The sequence below is a fragment of the Scylla paramamosain genome, chromosome 17 (assembly GCF_035594125.1).
Source record: "Scylla paramamosain isolate STU-SP2022 chromosome 17, ASM3559412v1, whole genome shotgun sequence".
NCBI classification, from domain to species: domain Eukaryota; kingdom Metazoa; phylum Arthropoda; class Malacostraca; order Decapoda; family Portunidae; genus Scylla; species Scylla paramamosain.
Window position 1 is genome coordinate 7,517,802 of NC_087167.1, and position 19,407 is coordinate 7,537,208.

Below are 19,407 nucleotides of genomic sequence, written 5' to 3' on the forward strand. Positions count from 1 at the left end.
TGTATCAAGCGTGTGACTCGTTAGGCAGTGTAGACGCCCTAAGGGCCATGTGTTGTGCATATGAGGCAGCCCGCCAACACACCACAGGCGTGGGCGGTTGGCGGGAAAGCAGTCGCGCGGCTGGCACCGTGCGGGCCGAGGAGGACGGGGACCAGACGCTCGACGCCGCTGCTGCCACCACCTCTGGCAAGACACAGCCCTCACGTACTTGCTGGAACTGTGGTACTTCGCACGCCCCTGACAGAGCTTCCTGCCCGGCCAGGGAAGCAGTCTGCGTCGCCTGTCGTAAGAAAGGTCACTTCAAGAGGTGCTGCAGGAGCTCCAAGCGCCCACACGGCACTGCATCTGCCAACGCCGTCTCGGGATCAGTGACAACGGCAGGCGCGAACGTGTCCCGCCAACCCACCATAGAGGTAACAGTGGCGCTTGGCAAGGGCGCCAAGCACCGCACAGCAGCTGTGGCGGACACCGGCGCCCAGGTGTGCGTCGCGGGGGCGGCCCTCCTGTCCAGTCTCAACATACAACCCACGCAGCTACAGGGACGTGCAGGCTTGCGGGATGTAGCGGACTTGCCCTTACGGTGCCTCGGATCGTGCCGGTGTGACATTTACCTTGGCGGCCATGCTACACAGCAAGAAGTATACTTCGTACCCTCCGCCAGGTCGCTGTTCCTGTCACTGAGCGCGTGCAAGGAGCTGGGGCTGGTGCCCGCCGGCTTCCCTCACCACTCCCTGCCGACAGTTCAAGCAGTGGAAGCGCGTGACACGACCGCCGAGCCTGCCCAGCCGCCTGCCAAGCCCGCCACGATACCATTCCCGCCACACGAGGAGCACGTACGACGGCTAGAGGAGTGGCTACTACAACACTTCTCGGCCTCCGCCTTCAACACCACAAGGAGCCTGCTGCCCGTGATGGACGGCGAGCCTCACCACATCCACCTGGCACCCAACGCTGTCCCCTACGCCTGCCACACGCCCGCCTCGGTGCCGAAACACTGGGAGGACGAGGTGTAAGCCCAGCTTTAAGACGACGTACGGCGAGGCGTCATCGAGCCCGTCCCGGCAGGGGAACCCACGGAGTGGTGTGCCCGCATGGTTGTGGTAGCAAAGAAATCAGGGCAACCGCGGCGCACTGTCGATTACCAGCGCCTCAACGCCGCATGCCGCAGAGAGACACACCACACCCCCGCCCCCTTCGACATGGTGTCTAGTGTCCCCAAACATTGCTTCAAGACTGGCTGACGCTTATTGGGGGTACCACCAAGTCAGGCTGGACAAGGAGAGTCGAAGTCTCACCACCTTCATCACCCCATGGGGGAGGTTCCGGTACCTCCGGACCCCCATGGGCCACTGTTCTGCTGGCGACGCATACACAAAGCGCTTCGATGACGCCATCCAAGGCATCGTGAGGAAGCACAAGTGTATCGACGACACCCTCCTCTACGACAGCAACATCGAAGACGCATTCTGGCACACGTACGAGTTTCTGGCGACCTGTGCAGCCAAGGGGATTACTTTGAAGCCTGAAAAATTCCAGTTCGCACGGAGGGAGGTGGATTTCGTGGGTTTTCGCCTCGGCTGGGAGGAGTACAAACCCACAGACGAGCGCCTAGCGGCAATCAAAAGCTTCAGGATGCCTGACAAGCCCTCCATCTCAGACATCAGGTCGTGGTACGGGTTTGTCAATCAACTTGCCCCATTCCTCGCCACAGCCCCAATCATGAACGCCTTCAGGGAGCTCCTGAAGAAGCCGTGCGGAAAGGCTGTGTACTGGGACGAGCACCTGCAGGAGAAATTCCGCCGCGCTTAGGACACCATATGCCAGCTTGCAAAGGACGGCCTGGCATATTACGACAAAACCCGCCCCACAGTTGCCCTCACAGACTGGAGCAGGGAGGGCATTGGATTCATTATCCTGCAGCAGTTCTGCCACTGCTCGTCTGCTGCCGCTCCCTTCTGCTCCAGGGCGGGCTGGCGTCTGGCCCTGTGCGGAATCCGCCACCTCACGGCCGCCGAGACTGGTTACGCCGCGGTAGAGGGGGAAACCTTGGCTGTGGTGTGGTGCCTCCAGAAAGCCCGGCTGTTCTTGTTGGGGTGCCCGAACCTCACCATCGTCACCGACCACCGCCCTCTCACCAAGCTGCTGGGGGACAGGGCCCTCACAGAAGTCATCAACCCACGACTCTTCCGGCTCAAGGAGCGAACGCTACAGTACCGCTTTCAAGTCAAATATCTGCCAGGAAAAAGGAACGCCGCAGCCGACTTCCTGTCCAGGTACCCAGCCCTCAGAAGCCCCACCACAGACACCGACGCCAACCTGGATGAGGACCTCACCGAGGCAGTAGCAGCCGTGGTCATCGCCACAGCCGAACACGAGGGTCACGTTCTCGACGAGTCAGCGGTGAGAAAATCTGCAGCCGACGACCCTGTCTACCAACTACTACTGGCCAAAGTGTTGGCCGCGGACTGGCACCTGCACAAGGCGCAAGAAGTGGCCAGCCTGCGCCCGTTCTATGGCGTGAGGGACCGGTTGGCAGTCTCTCAAGACCTTGTCACATACACCTTTGACCAGGGTTGTGTGCGACTCGTGATTCCTGAGCCCCTCCGCCCACAGGTAGCAGCAAACTTACACGCTGGTCACCAAGGGCTAGATTCCATGCTGCGGAGGGCAAGGCAATGTGTATACTGGCCCGGGTTGGAAGGGGACCTGCAGCACTACCGGGCGTCGTGCACGTCATGCGAGACGCACGCTCCCTCTCAGCCCTCAGAAACACTCGTCATCACGCCGCCCCCAGAGTACCCATTCCAATCCACAGTGGCGGACATGTTTCAGCATGAGGGGCACACCTACATGGTCTACGCTAACAGGCTCACTGGATGGCTAGAACTCGCCCATTTCCCACACGGTGCTACATCTAATAAAATCAAGAGTCAAATGAGGCAGTACTTCACGCGATGGGGCGCCCCGGAACAGCTGTCCACTGATGGGGGACCGAACCTGGCGAGCGAGGAAATGTCGGAATTCCTCAAGAAGTGGGGTGTCATTGCACGCCTGTCCTCAGCACAGTACCCACAGTCAAACGGGCGGGCCGAAGCAGCGGTCAAGACGGCCAAAAGAATCATCAGAGCCAACACAGGTAGCGGGGGCTCATTGGACACGGACAAAACCTCCCTTGCTGTGCTGCAGTACCTTAACACCCCGCTGCGATCTGTCAACAAGTCCCCCGCCCAACTTGCCACCGGAAGGCAGCTGCGTGATGGCATGCCAACGGCCCGACGACATTACAAGGTGGACAGGCACTGGGGAAGGACGCTGCGTGAGAGAGAAGTGAAAATGGAGGAGGAAGGCAACACCCTGATGGCAACCTGCACACCCAGACAGCTCCGGCCCCTGTCCCCCGGCACACGAGTAAGGATGCAGAACCAGGCCTCGGGCACGTGGGACCGCACGGGCTTGATCGTGGAGGCGCTGCCCTACAGGCAGTACACCGTCAGGCTTGATGGTAGCGGCCAAATAAGCCTCAGGAACAGGAAGCATCTGCGGCCCGTCGCTGAGTCAACCCCACCGCCCGCACCGCCAACCCTGCGCCCACCAACCCCGCCGGCCGCTCAACCAACCACGACACCCGCACAAGTCTCAACCCCCACCCAACCTCAGCTACGCCCCGCACCCAGGAGGCAGGTGCGGTGACCGGGGCGGCTGAGCGACTATGTGTAACACACACACACACACACACACACACAGACAGACAGACTTCAGGCCAGGTAAAACCATCGAACCATCGTTCTTCTAGTTTGTATTTTGTATTATTATTTTCAAAGGTATTGTTCTCTTTTGTTCCTCACCCGTACGTGCATACTTACCTCCATTCCAAGTTTAGTTCGTTCCCCTCCCGTGCCGTCGTAGCCCGTTATGCTCATACACATATCAGATTAATGTGTTGCAGGCACACATTTATCTTACGGGGGGGATATTGGATATATTATTATTTGTACATGGTGTACGATATGTTTTCCCGGCGGCAAGCCAAGCACTGCTTGTCGCCAAGAGAAGAGTGTAAATTGTATCCTCAGTTCCGGGCCGAGCCCAATAAAGGAGAGACGTGTATCCTTGTGTCTCGCTCCCCTGCCTAGCTATCTTACAGTCACAATCCAAAATTTATGTATTACTATTTTCGTTGCTTCAATATTTCAACATTCAAACATGAAGCATTTTTGTGTGCATTGCGCAAGACTACTAGCTTTTGTTACCATGAGCAGTTTCAGTGCTTCACTTCACTGAGCGACTTCGGGCAGTGTTGGTGAGTGAATGTGTGTGTGTGTGTGTGTGTCATTCTTCTCCATGTGTGGATGTGCTGGCCATGTCCAATACCTCGTAACTGTGGCAGCAGCTCCCATAATATAAAGGTGGGTAATGGATAGTGTACATGTGACGGAGGTAAAGTGGTGGTGGAGAGTCTACAACAGCGCCTATTTTTTTTTTTTTTTCATGCTCTCAAAGGATGAATTGCAAAGATCATAAAGGTGATAGGTAAGATTTTTTTTTTCGTAACGGAATAGGTAGAAACATTGTTAAGTCCTTTAAAATAATGAAAACAGCCTTGTAAACCTCAGTGACTCACGAGAACCTGTTAAAAGTAGCCATACTCAGAAACGTTGCCAGAACTGGGGAGGTTTATAAAGATTGCTTTATTGTAATTTAGCTTTATTGAAAAGAGCGGAGACTATTACACAATGGAACTTTCAGTGTTAGGGTAGCGTAACCTCTGATGTGCTGGCTTTACACGTAATCCAACAATTAAATATGGAAAGTTAAGCGTCTAGGTAGTTCGTTGCAGCATTTCTAGCCCCATTTTATCCTGTCGGAAATTAATAAGTTTACCTTATGGGGATTCAAGGGGGCGCCCCCACTGTTAAGAGATTACAAAATGTTAGATTAGTTTACCTTATGGGGGGGAGTCCAGGACTTTCGCCCCTTGGTCAAGAGGTTACAAAATGATAAGTTAGGTGAGTTTACCTTATAGGAGGAATCCAGGAGGGACGAAGCTCTTCCCTCTCCTCACCTTCCCCCTGATTAGGAGGTTACAAAACTTCAGGTTAGGTTAGTTTACCTTTTAGGGGTGACCAGTTGGTTAGAGGGGTTGAGGGGGTGTATTGCTTGAAACTGGAAATTTACCAGTTTTAATAAATAAGAAAAAAAATAAATAAATAGATAAAAAAAAAAAAATATATATATATATATATATATATATATATATATATATATATATATATATATATATATATATATATATATATATATATATAAATTTTTTTTTATTTATTCATTTATTTATTTATTTATTTATTTATTTTTTGCAGCACCCTCCACTTACACCATCGCCCACAGCTTAGCCACTATTAACACTCTTAACTGGGCAGGTCCCAACTTACTGGATAAGTCAGGACAGCACTCACTTTGTCTCCATGCACCATGATGTAGTCTGAAGCAACTAAGAGGGATTGGTGTAGTAGAGTTGTGTGAGGCAAGGTTATGCAAAAACTAAATGCACAGCACAGACATATGTTTTCTCACTAGAGAACAGGGCACAATTATCTAATGTCTCTTAGAACACCATAGGCACCAAAACTCACACCAGGTAGAGCACTTAGTTTTAAATGTGGCACACACCGTCCATACACACGCTAGGCACAGTTACTCGGGCATCCACACATATGCAGAGCACAAAGTAACTTGGACCTCCCCCCAGAACACACAAGGCCACATGTGGGCACCATAAGCCTCTACAAGTCTCAGCACAACTGCCCAGAAGAGCAAGAACCCGGCACCCAAACAAATGAAGTGAACAGGGGAGTGGAAGCATAAGATGTGTCTCCAAGTGTAATGCAGGAGCCACAGTTGAACACAGTGGAGTTCCTCCTTAGCTGCACTTCCCAGTAGCCAGTAATCCTCACAGCCACAGGACATCTTCACGCAGTCCTTCCTCAGGTCAGGCCTCAGGTGCACGCCAGACACCTCAAAGAGGCTCCACCAGCCAGTTCCTCCAGCAGCAGGGAGGCCAGTTATGACGTCTACCCTCTGTGGTCTTCCTCCAGGCCAGCACTCCCTCTGGCCTCCACAGCACCTTGCACAGGCCGCCACATGTATAGGTACCAGACTCCGGTCACCACATGTGCATCCATCCTCGCCTCAGGTCTGCTCGCCAGGGCATCCCAGCTGCTGCTTCAAGACCCATGGGCATCAGACTTGTCTTGCCACTGTTGCTGCCTCTGCTGCTCTTCTCCATGTCTGCTTTCCTCTGTCTCTTCCTTCCTCTCTTGTGTCTTAGTGTCAGCTATCTCAATTGCCTGGCTGCAAAACAAGTTGCCTTCCTGCCACCTCTCTCTTCTGCCTGTGAAGCATGGGACCCTGAAGTCTGGTGCCTTCCTATGCCTTGCTAGTTGCACATGGCCCAAGTAGGAGAGGCCAACAGGGGTAACTCCACACCTCATTAGTGCTGTAACCAGCAATATTCCTTGCTGTAATAACACACACACACACACACACACACAGATATATATATATATATATATATACATACACATACATACATACAGTGAAACCTCGGTTTTCGAACTTAATTCATTCCTGAATGTTGTTCGAAACCCGAAATGTTAAAAAACAAAACTAAAACTATAAATTAATTCATTCTTAGACACCCATCCACCATGTCTTAGCAGGTAGTGACCTACACTCCCACTGCTAAGATGGCTGCTCCACGACATCTCCAGCTTAGAGTTTTTTTTTATCCAGAAAGGATGTATTGAATGAACTTAGTGACACAGAACTCATCAAAAGGTATTGTTTAGACCATGCAGGTCTTTGTCACCAATTTAGTGAGGGAAGCCTTACAGAGGGACACAGAGGAGCAACCCACAAATACTGGGAAAATGCAGTTGTGCAGTAGTGATGGCATTGTGGATCATAGAGAGGATAACTCCTGGGCGCCAAACCTTGTTTGTTTACATCAAGGTTCTTCATCTTCAACAGAATCACATTTAACTTATTTCAAAGATTGAATTACTGTCTTACCCTCTGTCTCTCCTCCAAATATATAAAAATGAAGGAAATTTTTATAGAAACTTGAAATTAATAATAAATGGCTGTTTTTACTATGTCTTGTAGTATTTGTTCAAAAACCAAAGCAATTATGAGTTTAAATTTTTGTTCAAAAACCGAGTTGTCTGAAAAGGGAGGTGCTTGGTAACCGAGGTTCCAATATATATATATATATATATATATATATATATATATATATATATATATATATATATATATATATATATATATATATATATATATATATATATATATATATATATATATATATATATATATATATATATATATATATATATATATATATATATATATATATACTTGACATTGCATGTTGTTGTTCTGTTTGGTGGTTAGTTACCTTCAGTAGATATTTATCTCCAGGTAGGATGAGTTAGTCCAAGTGGAAGGTGCCAACTGACCATCGCCACATCTGAAAATTTATAACATGTCACAGTCACTCTGTACAATCTGAGGGGAAAAGAAGCTTAGTGATAACCCATCATAGTATTACCCAACTTGTTCTCTCTTCTTATCAAAAGTGCCTCAGCTAAACATCTGACACCAAGTCAGTCACATTATAGTGAGTGAGGTCACAAGGAATATCTTGTATAAATACTAAGTTTTAGCTTACAAAAGCACTGATCTGTGTTTATAGCATCACTTGTGCATGTCTCAGACATAAGGGAAAATTTGCACATGGAAATACATATGCATAACTCACAGCTGCAGAAGGGGTAAGGACAGAGGTGGATGATAAAGTACATGTTTCTCCAGGTAAACATATTAAAAACCAGTTGTTGCTGTCAGTCAAGGTGTTGGGTGAGAAATAAAGTGTTGCTATAAAGTAATTATTTTCCCATGCATTTTTGGTGAATACAGTGACAAAATAACAGGAATGCAGTTTTACAATTTGCAACTTGCTGTGATAACATCAAGTGGCTCTAGCTGTAGATGAGGTGGCAGTGGTGCCATCAGGTTGAAACAGAGGAGAAAGACCGAAAGAAAAAGTTGGATACTTTTGGCTAGGTGCCAGACGCCTCAAAGAGAGTTAGACATAGAGAGATTTTGACATATTTTATTGATGAAAGTTTTTATCTAGTTGGAGAGCAATCTTGGCATGATTTCAGGCAGAAATGTAAGGCACATGAGTTTTAGGTGATAAAAGGCTTGGGTACAATTTGTAGGCCACCTCTCTGTTGTGTATAATATAAAAACAGGCTGAGTCAAACCAAGGTTTGGAAGTTTTAGAGTGAAAGAAAAAGTGAAAATAAATGCCTCCATGCCAGACATAATCACAGAAGCAGTAGTCATTCCATGGAAAATTAGAATAATGTTCCCTGAGATCCCTCCAATTAGCAGAGGCAAAACACCAGACGCACCTCCACTTTGGAGAATCCTAAGGAAGAATTAGATTGATAGGACAAGATACAGATAAGAGGTTTTGATTGGAAGAACCCAGCAGAGATGACAGAGTGACAGAATTTGCAAACAGTTTGGAAACGATTTTCATGGATGGATGAGTGGATGGATGGATGAGTTGATAGATGAATGGATGGATGGAAAGATGGATGTGTGGATAGATGGATGAATAGATGGAAAGATAATGGATGGATGGATGGATGGATGTGTCTTAAATGTTTCCAAACTGTTTACAAACAGTTTGCAAACATTGTTTCCAAACAATGTTTCCTGGTGTGGACAGGCCTTAAAGCAGCTTTAGAGGTTAGGAAAAGGTTAAGAATGTTTGGGGTATCTCGAAGACAGTCAGGGATACAAGTAGGGTACTACACCTATTTGCTCTAGGGCATGGAAGAGAGCAAAGTTAAAGGAAAATGCAAAAGATAATGTGATGTATTTACATATGCAGGTATGCTCCACTGTATGACAGTTTAACTGATGAATTTCCAATGCAAAGACAAAGAAATTTTTTGCATCAATATTCAGCACATTAACTTCTAAAGAACAGGGACATTCCTCGCAGGCGTCTCTCCCAGCTCAGCTAGTTTTGACAATTCAGCAAAAAATAGGTCATTTTCCATCACCAATTAATTTCTCAACTTTGCTGTGATCAATTGCTTAAAATGTAATGGCATCACTCTTATCAATCCTTTCTCTTCAGTATCCCCACAAACCCAAACTCTCTAGGTGATGTGGTGTCTTTGTGGTGAAGTGAAGTAACTTTCAGCACTTTCTCAGCCTGTGTTTGGATGGTTGTGTGCCATGTGGCGGCCTGGCTGGAGCCCCAGCTGAGGGGACCACAAGCTTCCTTTATCTGCTTCCCTCACCAGTATCTTTCAGTCACTCACTCACATGAACACCTAAATCTATCATTTTGTAGACGCACTAAAGGAATTAGTATTGCTGTCTGTCACTTATAACACGCAAGAAAAAAATTGTAATTGTCACGGCTGGGAGGATGTACATGAGCAAAACACAGTCTACTAGTGTTCTGTTTTTCTTCAGTAAAGCCACTTTCAAGACTTGTGAGAGTAACCTCTAACTCTCTCCCAATAGAATTTTCAATAAGAATTTGCCCTTATGTGGAGCAGATGTCACTGGCTGCTTATCCTCATCCAAGGAATCAGAGAATGATAAATGATTATTTTTCCCTGTAGCCATCACTATGGTTTGAAGAATGCTGAGGCTCAGAGGGAGACATTGTTGTGAGGGAAGGATTTTCACAGGTCCAAAAATTCATGCAGAAATTTGAAATTAAGCCTGCAAAATGTAGGGCAATTATAGATGCCACCTGCCCTCTACATTGCATCAACTACAGACACCATCTGTCCTTGAGGGGGTTGACTGCCAGTGACCAGCACTTTTGACACACAGCTGCTGGGAGAGAAAGAGAGATAGAGAGAAAAGAGGTTATGAGCAGCCTGCATCTGTCCTTGTGTGCCCATTGGTCAAACTTGAGAGGCATACTGTGATTGGCTAGCTACTCTTATACTCCTATACACTGTGTATTGCTACTAATTCTGCTTCTGTTCATCAGTGCATGAACAGCTCAGCATCATTAAAGTCCATTACACAAGGCTATAGGGAAGGAGGAAGCAAAGATAGAGTAGAGAAGAAACGTCATGTACTGAATATGATGGACTTGACAGAGTCTTCATAAACGTAATTCAGTCAGCATCACTGGGCAAAGGAAATAAAAAAGAGGAAACAAAATACTACTGAGGTGCCAGTCCCAAATGAGATGTCAAGAGAATCACTGAAAATTGAAGAATAAGTGTCTTGAAGCCTCCCTTCTGAAAGAGTTCAAGTCGTAGGAAGGAGGAAATACAGAAGCAAGCAAGGAGTTTGACTGAAATTTTTGTGACGTGTGATTGTGGTGTGGAAAGTTATTGGGTGTGAGTGGCTGTCCAGAATTCTCTCTGGATCTGTGAGGAGGCCGTAAGTCTCCAGGAAACCAGAGGAAGGCAGACAACTATTGAGAGCTTGTTTGCACCACCAGCAAAGAGTGCCAGGACAGACATCTCTCCCTAGCCAGTCTCAGCCAAGCCACCATCACCCCACACAGCCTCACCTCTGCCAGTATTACCCAAGGCATTTTTTATGTGAATTTTAGTACTTTAAGGAAAATCAAAATTATATAGTAATAATTACAATTTAATTTCACTCATGTATATGTCTTTATTAAAAAAAAACATCTATACACTTAACCCTGCCTGTTTCCTTTATTTTGAATAGGAAAATAGGTTAACTTTACATGTACATGACCTCATTGTTAAGCACAGCATGGCTGTATGTATTTATAACGAATTTTCACAAGCTTTACAAAAGTGCAGGTAATAATAATAAAAGCATGCAAGAAAATTAAATGAAGTGATTGGCCTTGATACTTGTATGAGATTGGTTGGAGCAGTGTTATGGCAGGAGACTAATTTGCCTGTGCTTTGCATTGCTCCTCCACTTGTAATAGTTATATGTGGATAAAAGCATGTAGAATTATACAACTCCCAACTCTCTGTATATTGAATATACAAGACTACATTCCTCCTACAGTTGAAGGCTTGCTCTTCCTGGGATGTCTAGCCTGCCATTCCAAGTGTCAACAAAAACAAAAGTGGATTTTGTCCCTTATACTCTTTCCTCCTCATACCTCATATCTACCAGTAAAACTGTGCTCTACCTGATGGCCATTGCAGTGAGGTCTTTTTGTGAACTTAGCTAGCTAGATCAGTTTGTATGACATGTTTGTAATGAAGGAAATGCATCGTGCAGTCATTATCAGATAAGGGAGATAAAATAGGAGTAAACTAATGAAGTTTCTTTAATTCCATTCTTTCTTCCTCTAATTGGATGTGGGTGAGATGCAGTGGTATTTAGGCACTACATCCACATCCCTGCCCCTCCACTCACCTGCTCCTCACTTCTTTCCATGAGAGTTAGACTCATTGATTGTGTTGGCCACCACATGATCAGCATCCAATATTTTTTCCTTGTCACTATCAGACATTGTCATTGGATAAATGAGATAAATTGCATAATATGTGTGGATGTGTATTGATGTGAGCCAGTGAGTAGTTATTTTCTGGGTACTGACCCCATTTGCAGCTACCCTGTCTGTCCTGCATTTATTTATTTTTTTGTATGTATTTTTTTTTCCTCTCCATTTAGTGGTTTATCTGTGTCATCAACCCCAACCCCTCTTCACTCCATCCCTGCACTCATTGAGGCCTTTGGCACTACGTAAATCACACTCAAAACACTGTAGTGGGTTAGCGTAATGCTGATGCAGACTGGGAAGTGGTGGCAGTGGCATCCTGCTGCTGCACACCCTCTTTTCTCTTTTAGTCAGCATTTACTGGTCTGCAGTCATTACCTAACCATATTTTTTTTAAAGTGTGTATTTTGATGATTGAGTTGAGTGGAATAAGATTAAGCCAGGTTCTACATTTATTTTTTTCTCTCTCTCTCAAAAATATGTATACAGTGGAATGTATTTTACCATACCATAGAGGTCCGGTGTCTGGTCTGTACTAACATTTGTAGCAAACTGTAGCAAAGGAACAAAATGAAGACAAGTCTTACTCAGTTTTCATTTGTGTATTGTAAGTTTTTAACAAGTACATGAAGGAAGAACATATTTTGGTGATTCTCCCTCCAAGCTAACCAGAACTCATTTCTGTGGCATCCATATGTTCATGTTTGGCAAACAGTCTATCATTCATTGTTGTAACCATACTAAATTCATCTTAATATTAGAGCTTTCACTTCTCCATCAGCTTATCATTGTCATCCAGTTTCCATACTATTCTTGCTGGATCACAATTTAAAAGAAATCCCAGTAGTATTTTATTGCATTGAAGATGTTTACACATTTTTCAACCATATGATTTTTTAAATACAACACACATCTAATTTGAAATTTACAGCAAAGTCTTACACTCTAAAACTTCTTCCTTATTGACCAAGCTGTACTTGTATGCTTACTTTTCAAGAATAAAATATATCTAACACTACCTTTCAAGTGTAGAATATATCATAAACTTCATCATTGTCCCACCGGTTATAAAGGAGTTGAGTGGATTTCATTCATTGTATTTCACACATCAACTTGCTTTGCTTTGTTCAGAGTGTTGTTGTGGAATTATGCTTGGATGTTTTCTGTTAGTTTACTAAGTAAATCATGTAAATTCATAACTTAAATGTATTAATGCTTAAATGTATTAATGTGTTGAGTGAACTTTATTCGGAATTAAAAATGCAATCTATTCTCTAACTTTATGACTGAAGGGGTACTTGGTTTTATTTCTCTGAAATGTGAACTATTTAGATGAATTAGCAGTATGGAAGAATATATAGAAATTCATATAAAGATGTGCTGGAGTGAACTTAGGCTACTTTCATCATTTACTTAAGTAAAGATATTTATGAAGCCAATAAAAATTGACAGTTGGTTGAAAAAGAGGCACCAATAAAATTTCTGCTTTCTTTCTGCCCAAGTTTGATGTGAAACTGAATTTTTTTTTATTTATTTATTTATTTATTTATTTATTTTTTAAGTTGTGGCACTAGCAGAGTATTTCCATAAAGAATCTACTTTTCTTTGTAGTTGTAGCACTAGCTGGATATTTCCATAAAGAACCTGTGATGCTGTGATCTTGAATGTTTAGTTTGTTTTTCAAGATTCATCCAAACTGCAGCTCAGAAACCAAAATTTAATTTGAGCAAGGAAGAGTGTCATTACCTCAGTTTTACCATGTTGGGCAAAGCTTTCTCAGTTTTTAAAGTTTTTAAGGAACTTTTTTGCTGGTTAAGAAAAATGTGGCAGTTCTATTATTCTTTAGAGAGGGAAGGAAAGTGTCCTCCTGAGATGGTTGAGACTTAACCTTTGAGTATTTGAGGTTTGGCAAGTTGCCTTTTATGTACACTCCTTTCCATACTATTTACACCTTAATATTAAGCAGACACTCCTCCCATTAGGAGTTACCACAGATATAAGGGAAAAATCAGAAAATGTGGGCTGCTTAATGATAGAGGGAAAATATTACAGGTACATTTTGTTTCTAAATTATGAGAGTAGTAAATAAAATGTTTTATACATGTACTGTATACATATTTACATGTCTGGTGTGCATTAATGTGGTGTGAAAGTTAATTTGAACTTTATATGAGTTTATTACACAGTTAATTGTTTTAAGGAGGATAAGTTCTTGTTGAATACAAATAAAGTAGTTGTGAAGTACAGAGGTTAGATTTTACTGGCTTTATGCAGTTCCCAAATTTGAGAAGTGATCCAGTCTTTGAACATATCTTCATAATACAGTAAAAATATCCAAAGAACTTCATTTTTGCTTCAAAACACTATTAGTTGATGAAGGACTGGAAATCAAAATTGTGAGATATGCCTTAATGTCTACATATGTTGCAGTATCCATTGTAGAGACATGCATTTGGTTACTGTAAAGATACAATTTGTTATTTGTTAGAACTTTGTCAGTCATGTAACAGGTTCAACTAACAATTTTCAATAAGTTTTGAAGGCTACTGCCTTCAGATTATTGTTAAGCCAAAAAATAGAAATAGATTAAATTCAGTGAGGCTCAGGTACAGTTGTAAAAGTTAAATAAGATAAAACAAACACACTAGGAAAATATGTTTGAAAGTGAAAAGAAGTTTTAGTTAAGTTGAAAGCTTACTCACTTGTATGTTAACTCTGGAAAGGTAGTTGCTATGGTTATTTGAAAGATTCTTGTTTTAAATTTGGCTTTGGAAGGATTTATTTATTTATTCATTTATTTTATTTTCAGTTCCTCTGAATCTTATTAAGTAAGGATTCACATGCAGAAGGTTCTAAAAGTTCTGCAGATGGATCCTCAAAACATTGTACTTCCACACCTGCACCATCAAAGCTCACCTCAGACATGTGATCCCACTTAAGATGTTCATCTGTACACTTCCACAAGTTCTGTACTCATTGACTGCCCCAGAAACTTAGGCAGCCAAGGATACACACAGTAACAGTGTCAGTGCTGGTGTTCTCACCCACTGATGGGTTTGTGCATCCCCATCATTTAAATACATGCAATCTTGCTAAAACTCATTTATTTATGAATTACTGGATTACACAGATACAAATATGATATCATACAAATGAATAATGGTTATGATGGAAATTTAAACTAAATTTGCTGTTTGTTGTAAAAGGAGCATAGGAACATTTGATCATTTGGCAAATGAGAGCACCAACTAATTGACACCATTACTATGTTCACATTTCCCCAAGCAACTATATTGCTTGGACAAGAATATAATGAGATGCACACCATCTCATAATTTTGGTATAAATACACCATAATTTGATGCTTAAGTAACTTCTGCTTGTGCTTGTAAATTCAGCAGAGGAAACAAAGGAAACACTGTTCCAAACCTTTGGACTCCTCTCCATGGAAACAGACATAAACACATTGACCTGCCTCTTTCCCTTCAGGTAAGTCCTCTTTAAGGTCAGAGGTTACCAAAGTCTCACTCATCAAAATACAGAAATCCCTTAGGGATTAAATTTTGTTATGGTGACTGGCACCACCTACCAGTGATCCTTAATTAGAGAGCAGTATAGACTCTTAGCTTAGGTATATTTAGCATCATATGCTACTCATTACTTTAACACTACTGATTCACTACTGCTTATGTTATGTATTACTGGACGTTAACTAATGGTGATGTGTGGTTGCCAGCTTAACTTGCCCATCTGGTAATACCTTCTGTCCACACCAATATGAAGCCTCACTCACCTGACCCCTTATGCACTATATACATATGATGGCTATACTGTATTGCCTATATATTTTCATCACTGATGAGCATTCCACAGTTCATTACCCCTGCTGTATCAGTCCATTGAGTTTGCTTTATAGAGCTTATGGCTATTCAATACCTTGAACATGTTTTCTGTATTGGTGTTACTTCCTTGTGTAAATATCTGAATGATCCATTTATCTTGTCAGTGAAGCCTCTTTGTTTATGAAAAATGAAGAAGAAAATGGTAATAATTCATCAGTTAATTACAAATTACTGTTTTCTAGACAGAAGCTACATTCACATTTTCTCATACTACAGGAAGAGGCCTGGGAGTCAAGCATTTCACTAACTAGTATATTTTCTATGATGGAACATTAGCAACCATGAGATGCCACAAGAAGCTTTATTTTGTGTATTGATTATTGTATTAACCTAATTACCAGTCTCATAGTTGACTATGTAGATACCCTGTCTTAGCATATGTGAATATGTATTTACTTAGTTGTATGTATTTACCTAGTTGTAACAGAGTATATTTGGGCTAAGCTCAAGTTATCTTGTCTTCATATCTAACCTAGTCCAAAATAATCTTGAAAATATGGATGGTCTTTGCTTGTACATACATACCACTTCCACTTCTTCTCTAACCTCCTTACTCTCCATCTAGGTGTGTTTACTTAGTTGTATTTACCTATTTGTATACAAGGCCTGAGCTACACTCGTGGGGTTTTGTTTTCATATTTATGTTTGTCCAATCTTTCCTTCAGTTGATGTTCTCTCACATTTGTGTGTGTGTGTGTGTGTGTCAGAATGTCATAAAGGTAAAGGCTAACAATAAAATTTATGTGGTAAATTACATAATAAAGTAGTAATATGTGCATAGAATTATCATCCACCTACTTAACTGTCACTATTAGTTTTATCCTTATAATCTTGTGGTCCCAAGATACATAACCAAATATTTTTTTAAGTAATTTTCCTTTCAAAGTAATATTCTTTTTCTCAGGCATAGTTGGTACAGTAGTGGCCAACATGATGAGTGACTAGATGAAGAGGATGAATAATGAGGTACAGTACATAGTCCAGAGGAGAAATATATTGGTGCATAAGCTACACCACCAAGTTGATATACTCATATCATGTAAGGATGAATTCTAGAGTACATAGTGAGGTTGGTTAAATGCAGCTCTTGGTTCAGTCACCTAAAGAGAGTAGAAATTAAATAACAAGGAAGGCAGAGGTGGAGTGAATGTGGTTATGAGAGGAAGGTTATCTGTAAAATAAGACAGTGTTAGATTGGTTGTGAGACAGAGTGGGCATAGGATATTGGTGGACATGGAGAATGGTGCACTGATTGTATGAACAGGACCAGGTACAAATTACGGTGTTTCTGATGAACAGAAAGTCACTAAAAGCTGACTAGAGAAATAGCCTTTGATTTGGTCATTTAACAATACTACAGTTATGTGGAAGGAAGAGTGATTCTTCTCTTTAAATGCTTCCTGCATTATCTGTTTCTTTGAGAGTCCAAACAAAGAATAACCTTGCTCAGGCATCCCATTAATACCTTGTATATGCACTTGTCTTATTCATGCCACATCACACATCTGTTCTCTTACTTACGAAGTCTGTACAAAAAGTGTCTGACCGTAAACTGATGGACAAAAATTAGCTTACTTTTATGGGTTGTATCTCTAATGGCCTTCAAACAAGGTCTCTTATGACTACACACATCTAACCCATTGGTCCTTCATTTCTGGAAACAATTCTGGGAGTAATGTCTTGGAAAAGCTATGAGTTGCACCATTTAATTCTGCATGATGGTGCTTTGTTTCAAACCAGGCTCATTTCATTGGTATCTTCAGCTTGAAGGACAGGTAAAAATCATAAGAAGCTCTGTCTGAAGAGTAGGAAGTTTAGCCAATCAACCAAGAAATCTTGACTAGGTGGGACTGGACATATGCCTCATGGCAATAGAAAGAATCACGCACAATATGACAGTACATCAGATAACCATTCCAGAGCGGTATATCCAGAATTGTTTCCAATAATGGAAATAAATTAAGTATGTGAAGTCACAAGGCATTTGTTTTGAGGATTAGAGGTAAAACCCAAAACATAGGCTAATTTTTATACCTCAAACTAAGATTGATACTTCTGAAGAGACCTTGTACAGCAACTTCAATTATAATGAAATTAATCTACATTTGTCATTTGTACTGCAAGTACTGTTGTAAGCAGTCTGAATCAGTTTATGTAACAGTACTCAGCCCACTGTTCATTCCTTGACATTCATAATTTTGTCATACGATTTTAAATATCCACAGGGTAGTCCAGAAATATTAACCAGTGAAAGATATAGGAATATGCAAACTTCCCTAATTTTTCCTAGGAAAGAGAAGGAAGGAAGAAGTGGTGGAATGGGAAGAAAGGATGTAAGAGATGGGGAGATATTTGAATCTGGGAATTTGTTATTGCTTTTTTGTGGATTGAGGCAGGTTTGTAAGATGTGTGTGTGAGTGATTGTATCTCTCTCTCTCTCTCTCTCTCTCTCTCTCTCTCTCTCTCTCTCTCTCTCTCTCTCTCTCTCTCTCTCTCTCTCTCTCTCTCTCTCTCTCTCTCTCTCTCTCTCTCTCTCTCTCTCTCTCTCTCACACACACACACACACACACACACACACACACACACAGTGTAGTGTAGTGGTCAGCATGCTCAGCTCACAACCAAGAAGGCCTGGGTTTGTGTCCTGGGCACAGCAAGGCAAATGGGCAAACCTCTTAATGTGTAGCCCCTGTTCACCTAGCAGCAAGTAGGTACAGGACGTAACCCTAGGGGTTGTAGTCTTGCTGTCCCAGTGTGTGGTGTGTGAGTGGTCTCAGTCACTCTGAGGTCTTTCTGTAGGAGAACAGCTGGCTGGGTGACCAGCAGACAACCGTAGGTGAATGACATTTACACACACACACACACACACACACACACACACACACACACACACACACACACACCTTGAAAGCAAGACATTATGACTGACTGAATTCCATGAAAATAAAAAATGGGTAAATACCTGTGCACATTTTTTTTTTCTCTCTCTCTCTTTCTCTCCCATTATTCAAGTTCTCATATGTGTGTGTGTGTGTGTGTGTGTGTGTGTGTGTGTGTGTGTGTGTGTGTGTGTGTGTGTGTGTGTGTGTGTGTGTGTGTGTGTTTGTTCAAACATTTATCTAAAGTGTTTGTTGTCTTATTGGCAGTGATGATGGTGTGTAGGCTGGAGGAGGGAGCTGGAATAAGTTGTGTATAGAGGCCAACCAGTCTTAATCATTATCTCTGCTTTGTTTTTATAATACTTAAAATTAAGTGCTTGTAGACATGTACATAAGATTTTTCTTTTTTATATACAGAAGTGCCCAAGCACATTTTGAAAGGTAGTAACAGATATACACAGATAGATATTCAGCATCACTAATTTCTCACCCCTTCCAGGTGTTAAGGGGTAACTACTGTGTTCTTCCCAACAGTCATTATCAAGAAAAGGCATTCCATAAATTAGCCATTGATGTTTCCTAGCATGTCTGGAGGCCCATCAAAACTTATGTGATCTTATTAAATTCAGACTGATATTGTATAGCATGAAAAGAGGCACATGATGTTTTGAAAGTAAACAGGATTATTTCATTAAAAGTGGTTTAGTTGGCAACCACTGCAAATCTGAAGAGACAGTGAAGCCATGAAAAATGTAGCTTAATTTATATTTGCACACAACATTGTAGGAAATTATGAAAACTTGTGGAGGTGGTTTGTGTCTGGATAGGAGTATGGCTTTTGTATATTATTTATTAATTAATGTTACATATTTCCATAAAACCATGCAAAAATATATACATAAAGTTTGTGGGTGGATGTAGAAACCTATCTGCCACAATGGAAAGGGAAATGGATGGGAAAGTGTTCCTTGTATGTGTCTTGATTTACATGTGTATGTACTATAAACTCTTGGTAAAATCAAAGTAATGCCTTGAGTTAAACTTTGACAGTGTTCTCAAAACATTGTTGCACATA

At 42.4% G+C, this 19,407-nt stretch overlaps 1 protein-coding gene and 1 long non-coding RNA gene across 3 annotated transcripts in view; one reads left to right on the forward strand and one right to left on the reverse strand.

Annotated features, from left to right (window-relative positions):
• Nucleotides 1-4,294: 4,294 nt before the first annotated feature.
• The window catches only part of LOC135108408 (uncharacterized), a 43,767-nt gene continuing 28,654 nt past the window's right edge, over nt 4,295-19,407 (forward strand). Inside the window, exon 1 of one of the 2 annotated variants that reach the window (XR_010272251.1) lies at nt 4,295-4,406. This is a non-coding gene — a long non-coding RNA (uncharacterized LOC135108408). Of the gene's footprint in view, nt 4,407-6,017; nt 6,150-19,407 lie in introns of those variants that run through there. The other variant, XR_010272250.1, reaches the window with a different exon arrangement.
• LOC135108404 (uncharacterized) overlaps nt 6,143-19,407 on the reverse strand; it is a 52,787-nt gene continuing 39,522 nt past the window's right edge. The window contains exons 9-10 of the mRNA XM_064019364.1: nt 7,460-7,531; nt 6,143-6,496 (exon numbers count right to left, since the gene is read on the reverse strand). Coding sequence (XP_063875434.1) covers nt 7,462-7,531 — 70 coding nt within the window. The 3' untranslated portion in view covers nt 6,143-6,496; nt 7,460-7,461. The remainder of the gene's footprint in view (nt 6,497-7,459; nt 7,532-19,407) is intronic.